This window comes from Rattus rattus, chromosome 6 (assembly GCF_011064425.1).
Source record: "Rattus rattus isolate New Zealand chromosome 6, Rrattus_CSIRO_v1, whole genome shotgun sequence".
NCBI lineage: Eukaryota > Metazoa > Chordata > Mammalia > Rodentia > Muridae > Rattus > Rattus rattus.
In genome coordinates, this window is record NC_046159.1 from 23,858,259 (window position 1) to 23,875,605 (window position 17,347).

The 17,347-nt window shown below is 37.4% G+C and overlaps 1 protein-coding gene across 1 annotated transcript in view; it reads right to left on the bottom strand.

Annotated features, from left to right (window-relative positions):
- LOC116903299 (vomeronasal type-2 receptor 26-like) overlaps window positions 1-17,347 on the bottom strand; it is a 42,465-nt gene that overhangs the window by 15,608 nt on the left and 9,510 nt on the right. Inside the window, exon 4 of the mRNA XM_032905722.1 lies at window positions 8,323-8,547. Within this exon, the coding sequence (XP_032761613.1) occupies window positions 8,323-8,547 (225 nt within the window). The remainder of the gene's footprint in view (window positions 1-8,322; window positions 8,548-17,347) is intronic.

Below are 17,347 nucleotides of genomic sequence, written 5' to 3' on the forward strand. Positions count from 1 at the left end.
CCAGATACACTCAAACTAACAGAAGAAAAAGTGGGGAAAAATCTCAAACACATGGGCACTGGAAAAAACTTCCTGAACAAAACACCAATGTCTTATGTTCTAAGATCATGAATCAACAAATGGTATCTCATAAAACTGCAAAGCTTCTGTAGGGAAAAGGACACTGTTGTTAGGACAAAATAACAACCAACAGATTGGGAAAAGATCTTTACCAATCATACAACTGATAGAGAGCTTATATCCAAAATATACAATGAACTCACAAAGATAGACTGCAGGGAGACAAATAACCCTATTAAAAATGGGGTTCAGAGCTGAACAAAGAATTCACAGCTGAGGAATGACAAATGATTGAGAAGCACCTAAAGAAATGCTCAACATCTTTAGTCATAAGGGAAATGCAATCAAAACAACCTTGAGGTTCCACCTCACACCAGTCAGAATGGCTAAGATCAAAAACTTGGGCGACAGGAGATGCTGGGCAAGGATGTGGAGAAAGAGGAACACTCCTCCATTTTTGATGGGATTGTAGACTGGTACAACCATTCTGGTAATCAGTCTGGAGGTTCCTCAGAAAATTGGACATTGAACTACCTAAGGACCCAGTTATACCACTCTTGGGCATATACCCAAAAGATGCCCCAACATATAACAAAGACACATGTTCCACTATGTTCATACAGATTTATTTATAATAGCCAGAAGCTGGAAAGAACCCAGATGTCCTTCAACAGAGGAATGGATACAGAAAATGTGGAACATCTATACAGTGGAATACTACTCAGCTATCAAATACAATGACTTTATGAAATTCATAGGCAAATGGATGGAACTGGAAAATATCCTGCTGAGTGAGGTAACCCAATCACAGAAAAACACACATGGTATGCACTCATTTATAAGTGGCTATTAGCCCAAATGCTCAAATTACCCTAGATGCACAGAACACATGAAACTCAAGAAGGATGACCAAAATGTGAATGCTTCACTCCTTCTTTAAAAGAGGAACAAGAATACCATTGGGAGGGAATAGGGAGGCAAAGTTTAGAACAGAGGCTGAAGGAACGCCCATTCAGAGCCTGCCCCACATGTGGCCCATACATATACAGCCACCCAATTAGACAAGATGGATGAAGCAAAGAAGTGCAGGCCGAGAGGAACTGGATGTAGCTCTCTCCTGAGAGACACATCCAGAATACAGCAAATACATAGGAGAATGTCATCATTAAACCACCTAACTGAGAATGGAACCCCCGTTGAAGGAATCAGAGAAAGGACTAAAAGAGCTCAAGGGGCTTTCAACCCCATATGAACAGCAATCCCAACCAACCAGAGCTTCCAGGAACTAAGCCACTACCCAAAGACTATACATGGAGTGACCCTGGGTTCCAACTGCATAGGTAGCAATGAATAGCCTAGTAAGGGCACCAGTGGAAGAGGAAGCCCTTGGTCCTGCCAAGGCTGAACCCCCAGTGAATGTGATTGTTGTGGGGAGGGCGGTAATGGGGGGAGGATGGGGAGGGGAACACCCATATAGAAGTGGATGGTGAGGGATAGGGGGATGTTGGCCTGGAAACCGGGAAAGGGAATAACACTTGAAATGTAAATAAGACACATAATAGTCAAAACACCAAACGCACAAAATAAAGAAAGAATATTAAAAGCAGTAAGGGAAAAAGGCCGAGTAACATATAAAGGCAGACCTATCAGAATCACACCAGACTTTTCGCCAGAAACTATGAAGGCCAGAAGATCCTGGACTGATGTCATACAGACCCTAAGAGAACACAAATGCCAGCCCAGGTTACTGTATCCTGCAAAACTCTCAATCAACATAGATGGAGAAACCAAGATATTCCATGACAAAACCAAATTTACACAATATCTTTCTACAAATCCAGCACTACAAAGGATAATAAATGGTAAAGCCCAACATAAGGAGGCAAGCTATACCCTAGAAGAAGCAAGAAACTAATCGTCTTGGCAACAAAACAAAGAGAAGAAAAGCACACAAACATAACCTCACATCCAAATATGAATACAACCGGAAGCAATAATCACTATTCCTTAATATCTCTCAACATCAATGGCCTCAACTCTCCAATAAAAAGACATAGATTAACAAACTGGATACGCAACGAGGACCCTGCATTCTGCTGCCTACAGGAAACATACCTCAGAGACAAAGACAGACACTACCTCAGAGTGAAAGGCTGGAAAACAACTTTCCAAGCAAATGGTCAGAAGAAGCAAGCTGGAGTAGCCATTCTAATATCAGATAAAATCAATTTTCAACTAAAAGTCATCAAAAAAGATAAGGAAGGACACTTCATATTCAAAATCCACCAAGATGAACTCTCCATCCTAAATACCTATGCCCCAAATACAAGGGCACCTACATACATAAAAGAAACCTTACTAAAGCTCAAAACACACATTTCACCTCACACAATAATAGTGGGAGATTTCAACACCCCACTCTCATCAATGGACAGATCATGGAAACAGAAATTAAACAGAGATGTAGACAGACTAAGAGAAGTCATGAGCCAAATGGACTTAACAGATATTTATAGAACATTCTATCCTAAAGCAGAAGGATATACCTTCTTCTCAGCTCCTCATGGTACTTTCTCCAAAATTGACCATATAATTGGTCAAAAAACGGGCCTCAACAGGTACAGAAAGATAGAAATAATCCCATGCGTGCTATCAGACCACCACGGCCTAAAACTGGTCTTCAATAACAATAAGGGAAGAATGCCCACATATACGTGGAAATTGAACAATGCTCTACTCAATGATAACCTGGTCAAGGAAGAAATAAAGAAAGAAATTAAAAACTTTTAGAATTTAATGAAAATGAAGGTACAACATACCCAAACTTATGGGACACAATGAAAGCTGTGCTAAGAGGAAAACTCATAGCAGCTGGAGTACCTGTAGAAAGAAACAGGAAAGAGCATATGTCAGCAGCTTGACAGCACACCTAAAAGCTCTAGAACAAAAAGAAGCAAATACACCCAGAAGGAGTAGAAGGCAGGAATTCAAACTCAGAGCTGAAATCAACCATGTAGAAACAAAATGGACCATAGAAATAATCAACAGAACCAAAAGTTGGTTCTTTGAGAAAATCAACAAGATAGATAAACCCTTAGCCAGACTAACAAGAGGACACAGAGAGTGTGTCCAAATTAACAAAATCAGAAATGAAAAGGGAGACATAACTACAGAATCATCAAAAATCATCAGATCCTACTACAAACGCCTATATTCAACAAAACTTGAAAATCTGCAGGAAATGGACAATTTCTTAGACAGATACCAGGTACTGAAGTTAAATCAGGAACAGATAAACCAGTTAAACAACCCCATAACTCCTAAGGAAATAGAAGAAGTCATTAAAGGTCTCCCAACCAAAAAGAGCCCAGGTCCAGACGGGTTTAGTGCAGAATTCTATCAGACCTTCATAGAAGACCTCGTACCAATATTATCCAAACTATTCCACAAAATTGAAACAGATGGAGCACTACCGAATTCCTTCTATGAAGCCACAATTACTCTTATACCTAAAGCACACAAAGACCCAACAAAGAAAGAGAACTTCAGACCAATTTCCTTATGAATATCGATGCAAAAATACTCAATAAAATTCTGGCAAACCGAATCCAAGAGCACATCAAAACAATCATCCACCATGATCAAGTAGGCTTCATCCCAGGCATGCAGGGATGGTTTAATATACGGAAAACCATCAACGTGATCCATTATATAAACAAACTGAAAGAGCAAAACCACATGATCATTTCATTAGATGCTGAGAAAGCATTTGACAAAATTCAACACCCCTTCATGATAAAAGTCCTGGAAAGAATAGGAATTCAAGGCCCATACCTAAACATAGTAAAAGCCACATACAGCAAACCAGTTGCTAACATTAAACTAAATGGAGAGAAACTTGAAGCAATTCCACTAAAATCAGGGACTAGACAAGGCTGCCCACTCTCTCCCTACTTATTCAATATAGTTCTTGAAGTTCTAGCCAGAGCAATCAGACAACAAAAGGAGGTCAAGGGGATACACATCGGGAAAGAAGAAGTCAAAATATCACTATTTGCAGATGATATGATAGTATATTTAATGATCCCAAAAAGTTCCACCAGAGAACTACTAAAGCTGATAAACAACTTCAGCAAAGTGGCTGGGTATAAAATTAACTCAAATAAATCAGTAGCCTTCCTCTACACAAAGAGAAACAGGCCGAGAAAGAAATTAGGAAAATGACACCCTTCATAATAGATCCAAATAATATAAAGTACCTCGGTGTGACTTTAACCAAGCAAGGGAAAGATCTGTACAATAAGAACTTCAAGACTCTGAAGAAAGAAATTGAAGAAGATCTCAGAAGATGGAAAGATCTCCCATGCTCATGGATTGGCAGGATTAATATAGTAAAAATGGCCATTCTACCAAAAGCGATCTACAGATTCAATGCAATCCCCATCAAAATACCAATCCATTTCTTCAAAGAGTTTGACAGAACAATTTGCAAATTCATCTGGAATAACAAAAAACCCAGGATAGCTAAAACTATCCTCAACAATAAAAGGACTTCAAGGGGAATCACTATCCCAGAACTCAAGCAGTATTACAGAGCAATAGTGATAAAAACTGCATGGTATTGGTACAGAGACAGACAGATAGACCAATGGAACAGAATTGAAGACCCAGAAATGAACCCACACACCTATGGTCACTTGATTTTTGACAAAGGAGCCAAAACCATCCAATGGAAAAAAGATAGCATTTTCAGCAAATGGTGCTGGTTCAACTGGAGGTCAACATGTAGAAGAATGCAGATCGATCCATGCTTATCACCCTGCACAAAGCTTAAGTCCAAGTGGATAAAGGACCTCCACATCAAACCAGATACACTCAAACTAATAGAAGAAAAACTAGGGAAGCATCTGAAACACATGGGCACTGGAAAAAATTTCCTGAACAAAACACCAATGGCTTATGCTCTAAGATCAAGAATCGACAAATGGGATCTCATAAAACTGCAAAGCTTCTGTAAGGCAAAGGACACTGTGGTTAGGACAAAACGGCAACCAACAGATTGGGAAAAGATCTTTACCAATCCTACAACAGATAGAGGCCTTATATCCAAAATATACAAAGAACTCAAAAAGTTAGACCGCAGGGAGACAAATAACCCTATTAAAAAATGGGGTTCAGAGCTAAACAAAGAATTCACAGCTGAGGAATACCGAATGGCCGAGAAACACCTAAAGAAATGTTCAACATCGTTAGTCATAAGGGAAATGCAAATCAAAACAACCCTGAGATTTCACCTCACACCAGTGAGAATGGCTAATATCAAAAACTCAGGTGACAGCAAATGCTGGCGAGGATGTGGAGAAAGGGGAACACTCCTCCATTGTTGGTGGGGTTGCAGACTGCTACAACCATTCTGGAAATCAGTCTGGAGGTTCCTCAGAAAATTGGACATTGAACTGCCTGAGGATCCAGCTATACCTCTCCTGGGCATATACTCAAAAGATGCCCCAACATATAAAAAAGACACGTGCTCCACTATGTTCATCGCAGCCTTATTTATAATAGCCAGAAGCTGGAAAGAACCCAGATGCCCTTCAATAGAGGAATGGATACAGAAAATGTGGTACATCTACACAATGGAATATTACTCAGCTATCAAAAACAATGACTTTATGAAATTCGTAGGCAAATGGTTGGAACTGGAAACTATCATCCTGAGTGAGCTAACCCAATCACAGAAAGACATACATGGTATGTACTCATTGATAAGTGGCTATTAGCCCAAATGCTTGAATTACCCTAGATGCCTAGAACAAATGAAACTCAAGACGGATGATCAAAATGTGAATACATATCGCTCCTGAGAGACACAGCCAGAATACAGCAAATACAGAGGCGTATGCCAGCAGGAAACCACTGAACTGTGAACAGGACCCCCGTTGAAGGAATCAGAGAAAGAACTGCAGGAGCTTGAAGGAGCTCGAGACCCCACATGTACAGCAATGCCAACCAAACAGAGCTTCCAGGGACTAAGCCACTACCCAAAGACTATACATGGACTGACCCTGGACTCTGACCTCATAGGTAGCAATGAATATCCTAGTGGGAGCACCAGTGGAAGGGGAAGCCCTCGGTCCTGCTAAGACTGAACCCCCAGTGAACTAGACTGTTGGGGAGAGGGCAGCAATGGGGGGAGGGTTGGGAGGGGAACACCCATAAGGAAGGGGATGGGGGAGGGGGATGTTTGCCCGGAAACCGGGAAAGGGAATAACACTCGAAATGTATATAAGAAATACTCAAGTTAATAATAATAAAAAAATAAAAAATAAAAAGAAATGTAAATAAGAAATATCCAATTTAATAAAGATGAAAAAAAAAAAATAGGAAAGAAACTTGAATTACATGGACTCTTTACTCATTGATTCTGAGGACTCTGCCTAGGAAGGCAAGAAGGCCAAAGTTGGTTATTAACTCTTCCTGAGACAGACAGACAGACAGAGAAAGAAAGAGAGAAAAAGAAAGAGAGAGAAAGAGAGGAAAGAACAAACAAATGATCAAAAAAACAAATAAACAAATCAAGGAACAAAGGAATGGAGAAACAAAGAAAGTCAAGGACACAAAAAAACATACATTGGGAGAAGCAGGAGGCCTTTCTTTTTGCTTTCAGTATTTAGTTACAAAAATCTTCTATGTAAGAAAAAATCCCCTCATATATAACATGTTATGCAAATGGGAATTATAGAAGAAGGGAGATTGTAAGTTCAAAGCAGTGTTTCATTGCATAAGCTCATGATAAGTTCAAAGCAACAGTTTTTCATATGTCCTTGCTTTTTCACAGTGAATACCTGTGGCCTATTTCTTTGATCTATCATTGAATAAATGTTTTTTCCTTGATCATTAATTTGTTCCGATCCTTTTTTTCCTAGCACAATTAGTCCATGAGACTTGAAGTTATACAGAGCTCTATTTGCAACTTTTATTTTATAGGCCACTTGAGAATACTTGTATCAATTTAGGAGCAATATAAAATAATGATCCGAAATTAGAAAATCATCAATTCATCTAAATAGCATCACTACATAAAAGTACATCTTCATATTGATTCCTCAGGAAGTCTGCCCAATAGGGTGGGTAAATACCCAGGAAATCAGTAAGCAGTGTAGTAGTGGGAAGAAAAAGAAGCAGTATCTGAGTCCAAGTCTCTGGGGTCTTTGCCTCTCAGAGAAAAATTAGCAGCCATGAATATCTGTGGGCTATCTCCAGAAGACTTACTCATTTACCATAGCCTTTCCTAGATGGCTTTTCTCAATAATTTAAAGGAACAGTGCATGAAGGTGGAGACAGAATCAGCCAGAATTTCAAAAAGAGTCAAAAGATTGGAACACATTACAAAGGTAATATGAAGCCAAGTAGAGTAAATTTAGCCAGAAACTGAGAGAAGTCAGATTGAACGAGTCAGCTAGGAGGAGCTGAGCCAGAATAGCTGATGTGAACCAGCCAGCCTGAACTTGGAAAGTGATAGACAAGGTAATCTTATTAAGCATCAAGTCTCAAGGTCTATAAACATTCTAGGCCTGACATAGATTGCAATGAGTCTAGAAGCTTCCAGAGACAGGCACAGGTTAGCAGATAGGGGCAGTAAGCCCCAGAAATGACAATTAACTTCATGAAAATAAAAGTTATATTTACAAATACCTACTTACAGAGACTGTTTTTGACCACACATTTTTACTTACCAAAGTCAGTTACTTCTACTAAAGTCTTGACTATCTAGAAAACATCCCAAGGCTTTTTTTTAAACTATGTAGGCCATGGGTGTATATTATCATTACAAAAATTAAACTATCTTTATGGGTGTTCCCCTCCCCATCCTCCCCCCATTGCCGCCCTGCCCCCAACAATCACGTTCACTGGGGGTTCAGTCTTAGCAGAGGAGGGGTTAGGGGGATGTTGGCCTGGAAACCAGGAAAGGGAATAACACTCGAAAGGTAAATAAGAAATACTCAAGTTAATAAAAAAAATTAAAAAAAAAGAAAATATGGACATTTAAGAAGAAAAAATTAAACTATCTGAAGAATTAATCTGAAATGAATCAGTAATTCTTGCAGTGATTCTGCAGACAGAAAGTTCTGGTATTTGGCATTGGAAAGGACAAAGTGAAGGCACTCTCAGCCTGCAGGTACTCAGCAGTCCCCTAACCCCATTTTTCTGAGGAATTCAACTCTAAGATCAGCACATGGTGATGACTTCAAAGATACTCACCTGACTGTGGTGTTCACCAAAAGTTATGAGTTCCTCATTTAGGGAAAAATGCTGAACACTGTGAGACTCAAAGACAAACTCGCCAACTTTCACTTGAGCTTTGCTACCGTTCTGCAGGGCCTGGTAATTAAAGATGTCAAGCTTGGTTGCTGAAACCTCCTTGTTTACTACGTTCTCCTCATTGGAGCTTCTCCTAAGTTGGCCCTTTTGTAAGAATGGATGAAGCTAAAGGAGAAAATAACTGTCAGAATTTGAAGTATAAGTCACTGAGATGCAAATAAACATGGCTACATTAAGTGCCTTCTCTTTCCCCAACTATATATTCCTGTGGCTTTGATTATTATTTCATTTATCAAACATTTATCATAGGGCTAATATATACCAGCAATAGGGCTATATGTAGACATTAGCATAGTCTATATTGCCTTATAGAAGCTTTTGAATTTTATGAGATCCCATTTGTTTATTACTGATGTTAGCACCTGAGCCATTGGTGTTCTGTTCAGGAAAATTTCCACAGTGCCCATGTGTTCAAGGATCTTTCCACAATAACACCACTATTGAGAATCAAAAACTGAATTTTTCTCATTCACTCCCTGATGAAGTGTGACTTCTAGATTAGAATCTAAAAAAGATTCTAATTTTTATGAAAAATAAGAACAATTTGCATGAGGTGCTTTTTGCATAATAGCTTTTAAGAAAAATACCTTTTTCTTTCACAATTATAAATTACTTACTAAAATTCAACAAAATATTCAGCTTTTGAAATATAAAAGTTGTAGTTAGAGAGGGAGGGGAAAGAAGAACACATATGATATAGAAATGTAGAGAATCATGCCATAGAGAACTGCAATGTGGATGGGAGTAAGAGGGAATGAAGTGGGGATAAGTTAACCAAACCTGAAGATATATGAAGAAGTTACACATAAAGTTAAAACATATGTAGCAGAGGATGGCCTTGATGGACATCAATGGGAGGAGGGGCCCTTGGTCCTGTGAAGGCTAGATACCTCAGTGTAGAGGAATGCCAAGGCAGGGAGAAGAATTGGGTGAGTGGGTAAGAGAACATCCTCCTAGAAGCAGGGGTGGGGGTATGTGGTAGGAGGGTTGTGGAGGGGAAACAGGAAAGGTAATAATATTTGAAATGTAAATAAATAAAATATCTGTAAAAAATCAAAAAAGAAAGAAAAATGTAATTTAAAAAGAATTTGAACAGAGGTTTTACAGTTTATTATATAAAACAGAACCAAGACTATACTGATTATGATCATTTCCCTTAGTTACATATATGAACCAGATAATATTCCTGAAGACACTCCACACCATGGATGCAGGGCACAATTGCTAGGGTGGAGATGAGCTGAAAACTTTCTCCCTACTTTTCTGTTCTGTTTGTCTGTCTGTCTTGCACATTTCATACTGGTAGAAGCTGAACTACAAGCTGCTAGAGGAAAAATGTCAGCAGAGGCTTTTCCCAACGAGGGACCTTATATTCTATAATACCAACTTCCCAGACACAATGTGCATACTGGAGAAATACTGGCACAACTTTTATGGGAATAAACAACTGCTAACTGATTGTATTTGAGGACATCTTTAAAAGAGGGACTCATGCCTATTACTGCAAACCTATTCAAGATCCATGTCTAGGGATATGAGAGTCCTATGGGTGAGCCTAATTCTTCTGTTTTGCTAAGAAGATGCATTACTGAATTGCCTCCTGCATATTTACACACATGGGATAGTGAAATTGACAGATTATATCAGAGAATCTTCTCTTTTCCAAGAATATCAGTGCTTGAGGAAAAAAATGACTATTGAATACTCATATTTAAATGAGACAGCCATGGGACTGTTCCATAAGCACAGGAAACATTGTGAAAAGGGGATGGAGAGAATGCAAGAGCAAGATGCTGGACAGGAGGTCCATGAAATGATGTCTTTTAGGTGTGACATGGTCATGGCACTCATGTGCTTATAGAAGCTAAGTTTGCCTGTGTGGGACCAATACAAGATTGAGCCCATAAAATATTTAACTACAGATTAGGGAGGGGCTAATGAAGTCCAGCCCCTCACATGAGCACTGTTAGCACCTCTCTGGAGAGGAAGTCATTGTCATCAGATAGAACAACACTTTTGAGCTCCTACTGCCCCATGGGATAGCTGCATTCTCATGCCCACACAGTCATAAATCCAGTGTGTCATGAAAGAAAAAACAAAACAAAAGAAAAGAATGCAGGATAGAGACATGATGAGAGACTGGAGAATCTGTGAGGTTGGAGAGAGTTAAGGGAGGGAGGAAAATGGGTATGAACAGAAGGTATTATGTAGTTGTATGCTTGTATATAGCTGTCAACAAATAAATTATTTTAATAGATCATATAGGATGAATATAAAACAACTACATCTTATAATTTAAACTAAAAAAATCAGAAAAACAATTCTCTGAAGAAATAAGTGAAAAATATCCCTTCCTTAGAGAGGAAGATGATTTAATTTAAGATTGAATCAGCAAAAAATCATCCTATTAAACTGAAGGGCAAATGAATATGATCTGGGGTAAAAACACACAGGAGTAAAATTGTTCATGTTCCAGCTTTGTACCAATGTTAAAGGAAACTCTCAGAGAAAAAATTGCATATGCTACATCTTTAGAAAAATTAAACTCTTGACAGCTCTATTACAACAAATAGAGAAAAGAAAGCAGAAGGGTTGCTGAATGTGCCAGCATTGCTCACATGCAGCATTTCTTATGTTTAGAAAACCACCAGAATTTTTAAAGTGTAACTGATATTCTAAGAGAAAAGTAGAATAGAAAATACAGTTAATTCTAAAGATGTCGGATAATGAGAAGATAACAAAATGAGTCAACTGCCCCAAATAGAAAATTCTCATATGATATTAATTATTATAAATATCAATAATCAATTTAAGGTGAGTTCACTAGATATATGAATTTAGAACAGAGACAAATTGGGGTTTGTCAAACAAATAAACAAAAACCCGCCAAGACTTTGTGCTATTTAACATGAAATCCATAGGGTGAGTCAGTGTTCCTTAAGAATGCAGGGAGAGTGAGCTTACCCCTACTAGAGTACATGGTCTTAAACCCATACATATACATGTAGATCTAAGTAGACTCACTGGGCTAAAAAAACAGAGCACATGTAGCTGAGATGATAGGTGGTATGAATAAGAGTGGATGTGTAGAGAAGGAACAAGGGATGGATTCCACCTAAACACATTGTGTGAAAGTATGAAGTTCTCAATAGAAAAGAATAAGAAAAAGACAACAGTAGATTAACAAGGCATGCAGGAATATACTGTGCTAACATTAATTAAAAGAAGGTTGGACTTGGTATATTAAAGAGAGCAAAGTGGCCTTCATAACAAGAAACTTTCCAGATGCTAAAAGGGACATGAAAACAATAACTAATATAAATAGTAAAACAAAAAACCAATAAAGAATGCTAGTAAATCGTAATAAAGTTGACAAAATACCCACTTATTTAAGAGAACCATAACCTTTCCAAAATATATGTCCATTAACAATGTCCAAGAAATAGCCAAAGAAGAAAAATAACTATAGATGTTCATAGAGAAATAGGTCAATCCACTTAAATTGCTAATGACTTCAAAATATCTTTATTGAATAGTTTATAGAATAAACGTTTAACAGAGTATCTTTTTTAATGGAAAGAATTTCTGTGGTCATAAATAAGGAGACTCAACACTGTGAATATGTCAATTCCATAAAAGTTGACCCGTAGAGTCAGTACAACCATTCTTAAAATGCTAGTAGGTTCTTATGTGGATGTTAGCTAACTTAGCATAAACTATATATATGGAAATGCAAAGACCCTGTAGATAGCACAATATTACATTATTTAAAGAAAACTAAAAGGCAAATATCTCATAGTCTTACACTTATCAGAAGAAAAAGGCTGTCAGTACTTATTTGTCTTTAAGGGGTCAAGAAATTATCTTTATTCTGGAGAGTCTAATCTCTCTGAGAAGGAAAATAAGTGAGTTAGAATTCCTACAAAAATTCCTAGGAATCAGAATCTCAAGGTAAGTTGACAAGAAAAGTATTTGTCCATAATGACATCCAGGAAGAACAATCAAACGCAGTTAATTAGTTTATCATTTCAAAGATTATGCCATGTGATATTCCTGGGAGGTCTGCTCCAGAGGACTAGGAGTCTGGAGGGGACTGACAGAGGAGCTGGAGGTGGTAGAGGAAGGGGAGTCTGCCTTCGGAATGTATTACATGAGAGAAAAATATTTTCTCCAAAATTAAAAAAAAATCTTTCCTCTTACAGCTCATGAAACATTATGGAAAAGGAGGCAGAAAGAAGGCGAGAGCCAGTGGGGATGGAGGATACCAAGAAAACAATTTGCTCCCTCAAATTAACATAAGCAAAGCTCATATGAAGTCACAGACTGAAACAGCAAGAATAGGGCTTGCATGGGTCCATACCAGGTCCTTTGTTCTTATATTATGGCTTCAATTTTAGTGTTCTTATGTAACTTCTGAGCATGCAAACAAGTATGTGTCTGAATCTTGCATCCTATTTTGGGCTCTTTTTTTTTCTGTTGTCTGACTTCCATGTGCTAGTTTTTGTTTTATGTTGTTAAAATGTTTTTGTTGTATTTACAGAAAATAAAGGATGGATGGATGGATGGATGGATGGATGGATGGATGGATGGATAAATCATTGAAAATCCAGCCAGTAGAGTAAAAATTGACAACTGAACTGTTACTCTTGCTGGGAGAGGGAAAAATCTAGTTTCTCCAAAAAGTGGCTCTGGGCACACCAACCACTCCAGGGCAGCTCTCATATTCAGGAGTAAGTGACCAACAAATAACAGACTCCCAGAGGCCTTTTTATGTGTGCTTTAATTTTTATTACACTTTGACATTTTGTTTTGCCTTATTCTTTGGGGTGTGATTTTATTTTGTTTTCCTGGTTTTGAAGGGTTTTTTGCATATTGAATTTTGGTTAGTTTCTTGAGAAATAACATGGTAAGTAGGAGGCAGGAATCTGGATGAACTTGAGACAGAAGAATAATATCAAATAAATATAGTTAAAATTTTAAAATGCTTTAATTAGTAAACTATAACCAATGCATAATAATGGCCAGTGGATGAGTACAAGAAAATAGAATCTTCTGGCCTCTGTAGGGAGCTGCACATATGAGATCCTAGAAGTTTTAATAGCATGCACAAGACATAGCAAGCTCAAGCCAGGCTAAAGGAGTTGAGCATTAAGTCCCACCCATAGCTGAGATGACACTGGCAATTGTTAGCTATTGGAGGGGAGAGTCAGTGCTCTTTAAGAATGTAGCCTCTAGAAGGTTGTCCATGCTTCAGTAGAATATAAACTATCCAAAATTATTGGGGCAGCATGGATATATATATATATATATATATATATATATATATATAATGAATAATCAATGTTCCCAGTAGGTTCAGGTATTTGAGTACTTGGGCCATGTTAGAAGTGTTGTTTTGGCAGGTTATGGAATTTTTAGACTATGGAGCATTGCTGGAGGAAGTATGTCGATGGGCTGAAAGTATGTAGCCTTATTCCATTTGCTCTTTCTGGTTTCTAAATGTGGTTGAAGATAAGATCTCTCAGCTACTTATTCTAGCTACCTGCTGCTCTGTCTCCCCATCATTAAGGACTCTCAATCTTGAGCCTAAGCCAAAATAAGTTTCTTCTTCCATAAGTTACTTTTAGTCACAGTGTTTTATCACAACAACAGAAAACTCATATAATAATAACAAATATTGGCAATAACATGGAGAAAAGAGGATGCTTACACACTACTTTACTGGTGGGAATGTAAATTAGTTTAGCCATTAAGAAAACCAGAAAAAATGTTCCTCACAGAACCAAAAATAGACCTACCATATGATCCAGCTCCATCAGTTCTTAATGTTAACTTGAAGGACTTTTAAGTTAGTGTATCAGAGGTACTTGACATTACAACTTACTGCAACAATAACGAGATCATGACTGAACTTAGGAGTGTGTGGTGGTTTGAATAAAACTGTCCTCCATAGGTTCAGGTAAAGAACACTTGTCACCAGTTGATTGGCACTGTTTCACACAGTTTTAGAAGTGCAGGCTTTCTGGAGAAAGCTTATCACTGGGGATGGGCTTTGAGAGTATAGAGAATTTTCTGTTTAATCTATTTATTTTGTCTAATGGTTGAAATATGATCTCCTGCCCCTGTCAACATGCCTAGTGCTTGCTGCCATGATTCCTTGACACAGTGAACACTTTTACCACTGGAACTGTAAGCCAAATCTTTTCTCTTTGAGTATATTTGGACATGGTGTTTGTCACAGCAAAAGAAAGTAATTAATACAGTATCTATCAATTAATTAATACATAAATATTTAGCATACACACAGTAGAATTTTATTCATCTATAAAGACTAGTGAAGTTATGGCATTTATGGGGAAATTGGTATGAGGAAATTATCATATTAACAAAAAAGATTCATAAAGTCTTATATTGTAGTTTTTCCTCTCATTTGTAGAGTTCAGTTATTTATAAATGCCTAAAATCTCACACACACACACACACACACACACACACACACACACACACACACGGATATTAATAAGCACATGCATGTGCACATGAATCAACTCAGGCATACATGTGCACACACTTGAATATAAATGTACACACACTTGAACACACATGGACACACAGAAATGTACACACACACACAGGAAGACTGGATCATCCAAATTTCCCTAGACAAATGCCATGGGAACCTATTGTTCAAATCCTGAGCCTGTGGGGGACATTTCTCATTCAAACCACCACATCTCAGCAGGGAGAGGAAGTAGAGTAAGGGATTAAGATGAAATATAGTTAAAATAGTGTTGTATACTCTACACATGAATGTAATTATCCTTATGAAACCCAATATCAAGTATAATAAATATATACCAATAAATATACTACTCCTAATTATTTTAATAATTAGAAACAAATTTAACCAAGTAGGTAAAATAGCCCTATGGTGAAACTGGAAAATGCTGACAAAACACATTAAAGAGACATAGGAAGGAAACAGCATCAAGGTTAAGAAAAGTTAATATTGTTTAAAATAGTTCATTATGCAAAAGATTTTATAGATTAGGACAGTCTCTATGAAAATTTAAATGATGTTTTGCTCAGAGATTAGCAAGGCCTAACATCCCCACAAGAGAGGACAGCCCCAAAGAAGTCACATGCCTTTTGTAAATTTAATCAAGAAGAACAAAATTAAAGCATCACATGTCCCATTCCAAATAGTTTAATGAAATTACAGCAATACAAGCATGGCCTATAACAGGCACACATCACAGAGGAGCTGAACAGAAATCAAGAAACCAACTGAAAACACTAGACACCAAGAACAGAAAAAAATGGTGAAATGTAGTCTTTCCATAAAACAAGGTGAGAAACTTCAATTACATTTTTGTCTGTTTCAAAAGTAAAAGCAGATCAAAAACTCAGAATTAAAAAAAAAAAACTCCTGGAGTAAGAGAGAGAGGGAAGTCCTTTGATGTCATTGTTCTTGATGATGATATTTTCAGATATGACATCAAGGGTAGACAATAAAAGCTAAGATAAACTATCCTAACAAAGAAAGATTCTGCACAGCAAAGAAAATATCCAACAGTGTAAGAGGACAATTTGTGGAATGGAAGAGGATATTTGCAAACGAGACACTTAATGAAGGGTTATTATCCCAAGTTATAAGTAAATAATGAAATTATTTAACCAAAAAGTTAAAATCAGAGGAAGTATTTGTTAGATATTTTTTCAAGAAAGTGATGCATGTGGTAATAAAGTGTGTAGGAAGATATTTAACATCACAGATCTCATGGAAAGGCAAATGCAGCTCAACGTGAGCTGCCACTTTGCATGTGTTATCATCCCTGTTGTCAAAATTGAAAACACACAAAAGATTTATGTGATCGAAAGGGATAATTAGTCCTTAGCCTAGTAATAACCTCCCACTCTTGGGTGAGAAACTCTAACAACATTTAGAGGATCTCACCTACAAAAAGGGGTCATGAGAGTGAGAGAGGGCTAGTTGGGAGAAGGGCTCTAACCGGGAAAGAAGGGGTAAGGAATGCAATGGGGTAGGGGTAGAAAATGCCCAACATTCATTATTTAAGTGTTTGAAAGTACCAAACAATAAGCAAACTTAAAACAAACTCAAAAAATAAAGTGTGGTCAATGATGTAGAAGAAGGGACTTTGGCAGGTTATAGAAATGCAATAGCTGTGGGAAAGATAAGATCCAGAAGGGGAAACATGTAGAAAGTTGATGTGTCATGATAGTGCTACCCCATTCAATCCAGCTCCATTTTAAAGAACCTGTTTTTGTTTCAGTTTGGTTGGTGACTTTGTTTTTAAGACAAGGTCTGTCTACACCGCCTAGGCTGGCTTCAAACTCGTGATCCTTCTGCATCAGCCTATCACATACTGGAGAAGAGACATAGATGATAACGTCTAGACTTACAGAAGCTATAAGTTCTTTCTAGGATCTGTTTATCAAAACAAAACAATCTATTGTCATCAAATGTGCCTAAAATTTCTTAAAAATATGCCATATTTATATTTGTATAAGCCTCTTGATTTTCATATTATAATCTTATCACAAATCATTAAAAGCAATAAGGAAAAGATATGTGACAAAGGGTATAAGTATTATTGCTTGAATATGCTTAAGATAGAAAATCCATTTTCAGCATCATACCTATATTGTTTTCTTATAGCAATGTTAGCTCACCTTTAAACACTAAAATGTGGTTTTCATCATTTTTTCTCTAACACTTTATGTTGCTGAAATAAACATGAATACTTGGAAGAAGAAGAAGACAGTACCCTAAAGAAGTATGCTAAAAGTAGAAATATTTTTCTAACAATAATTAGGAAAGATCATGAATCAAAATGAAGAGCATACAAGCCCAAACACCCTAGGAAAACACAAGACCAGTGAT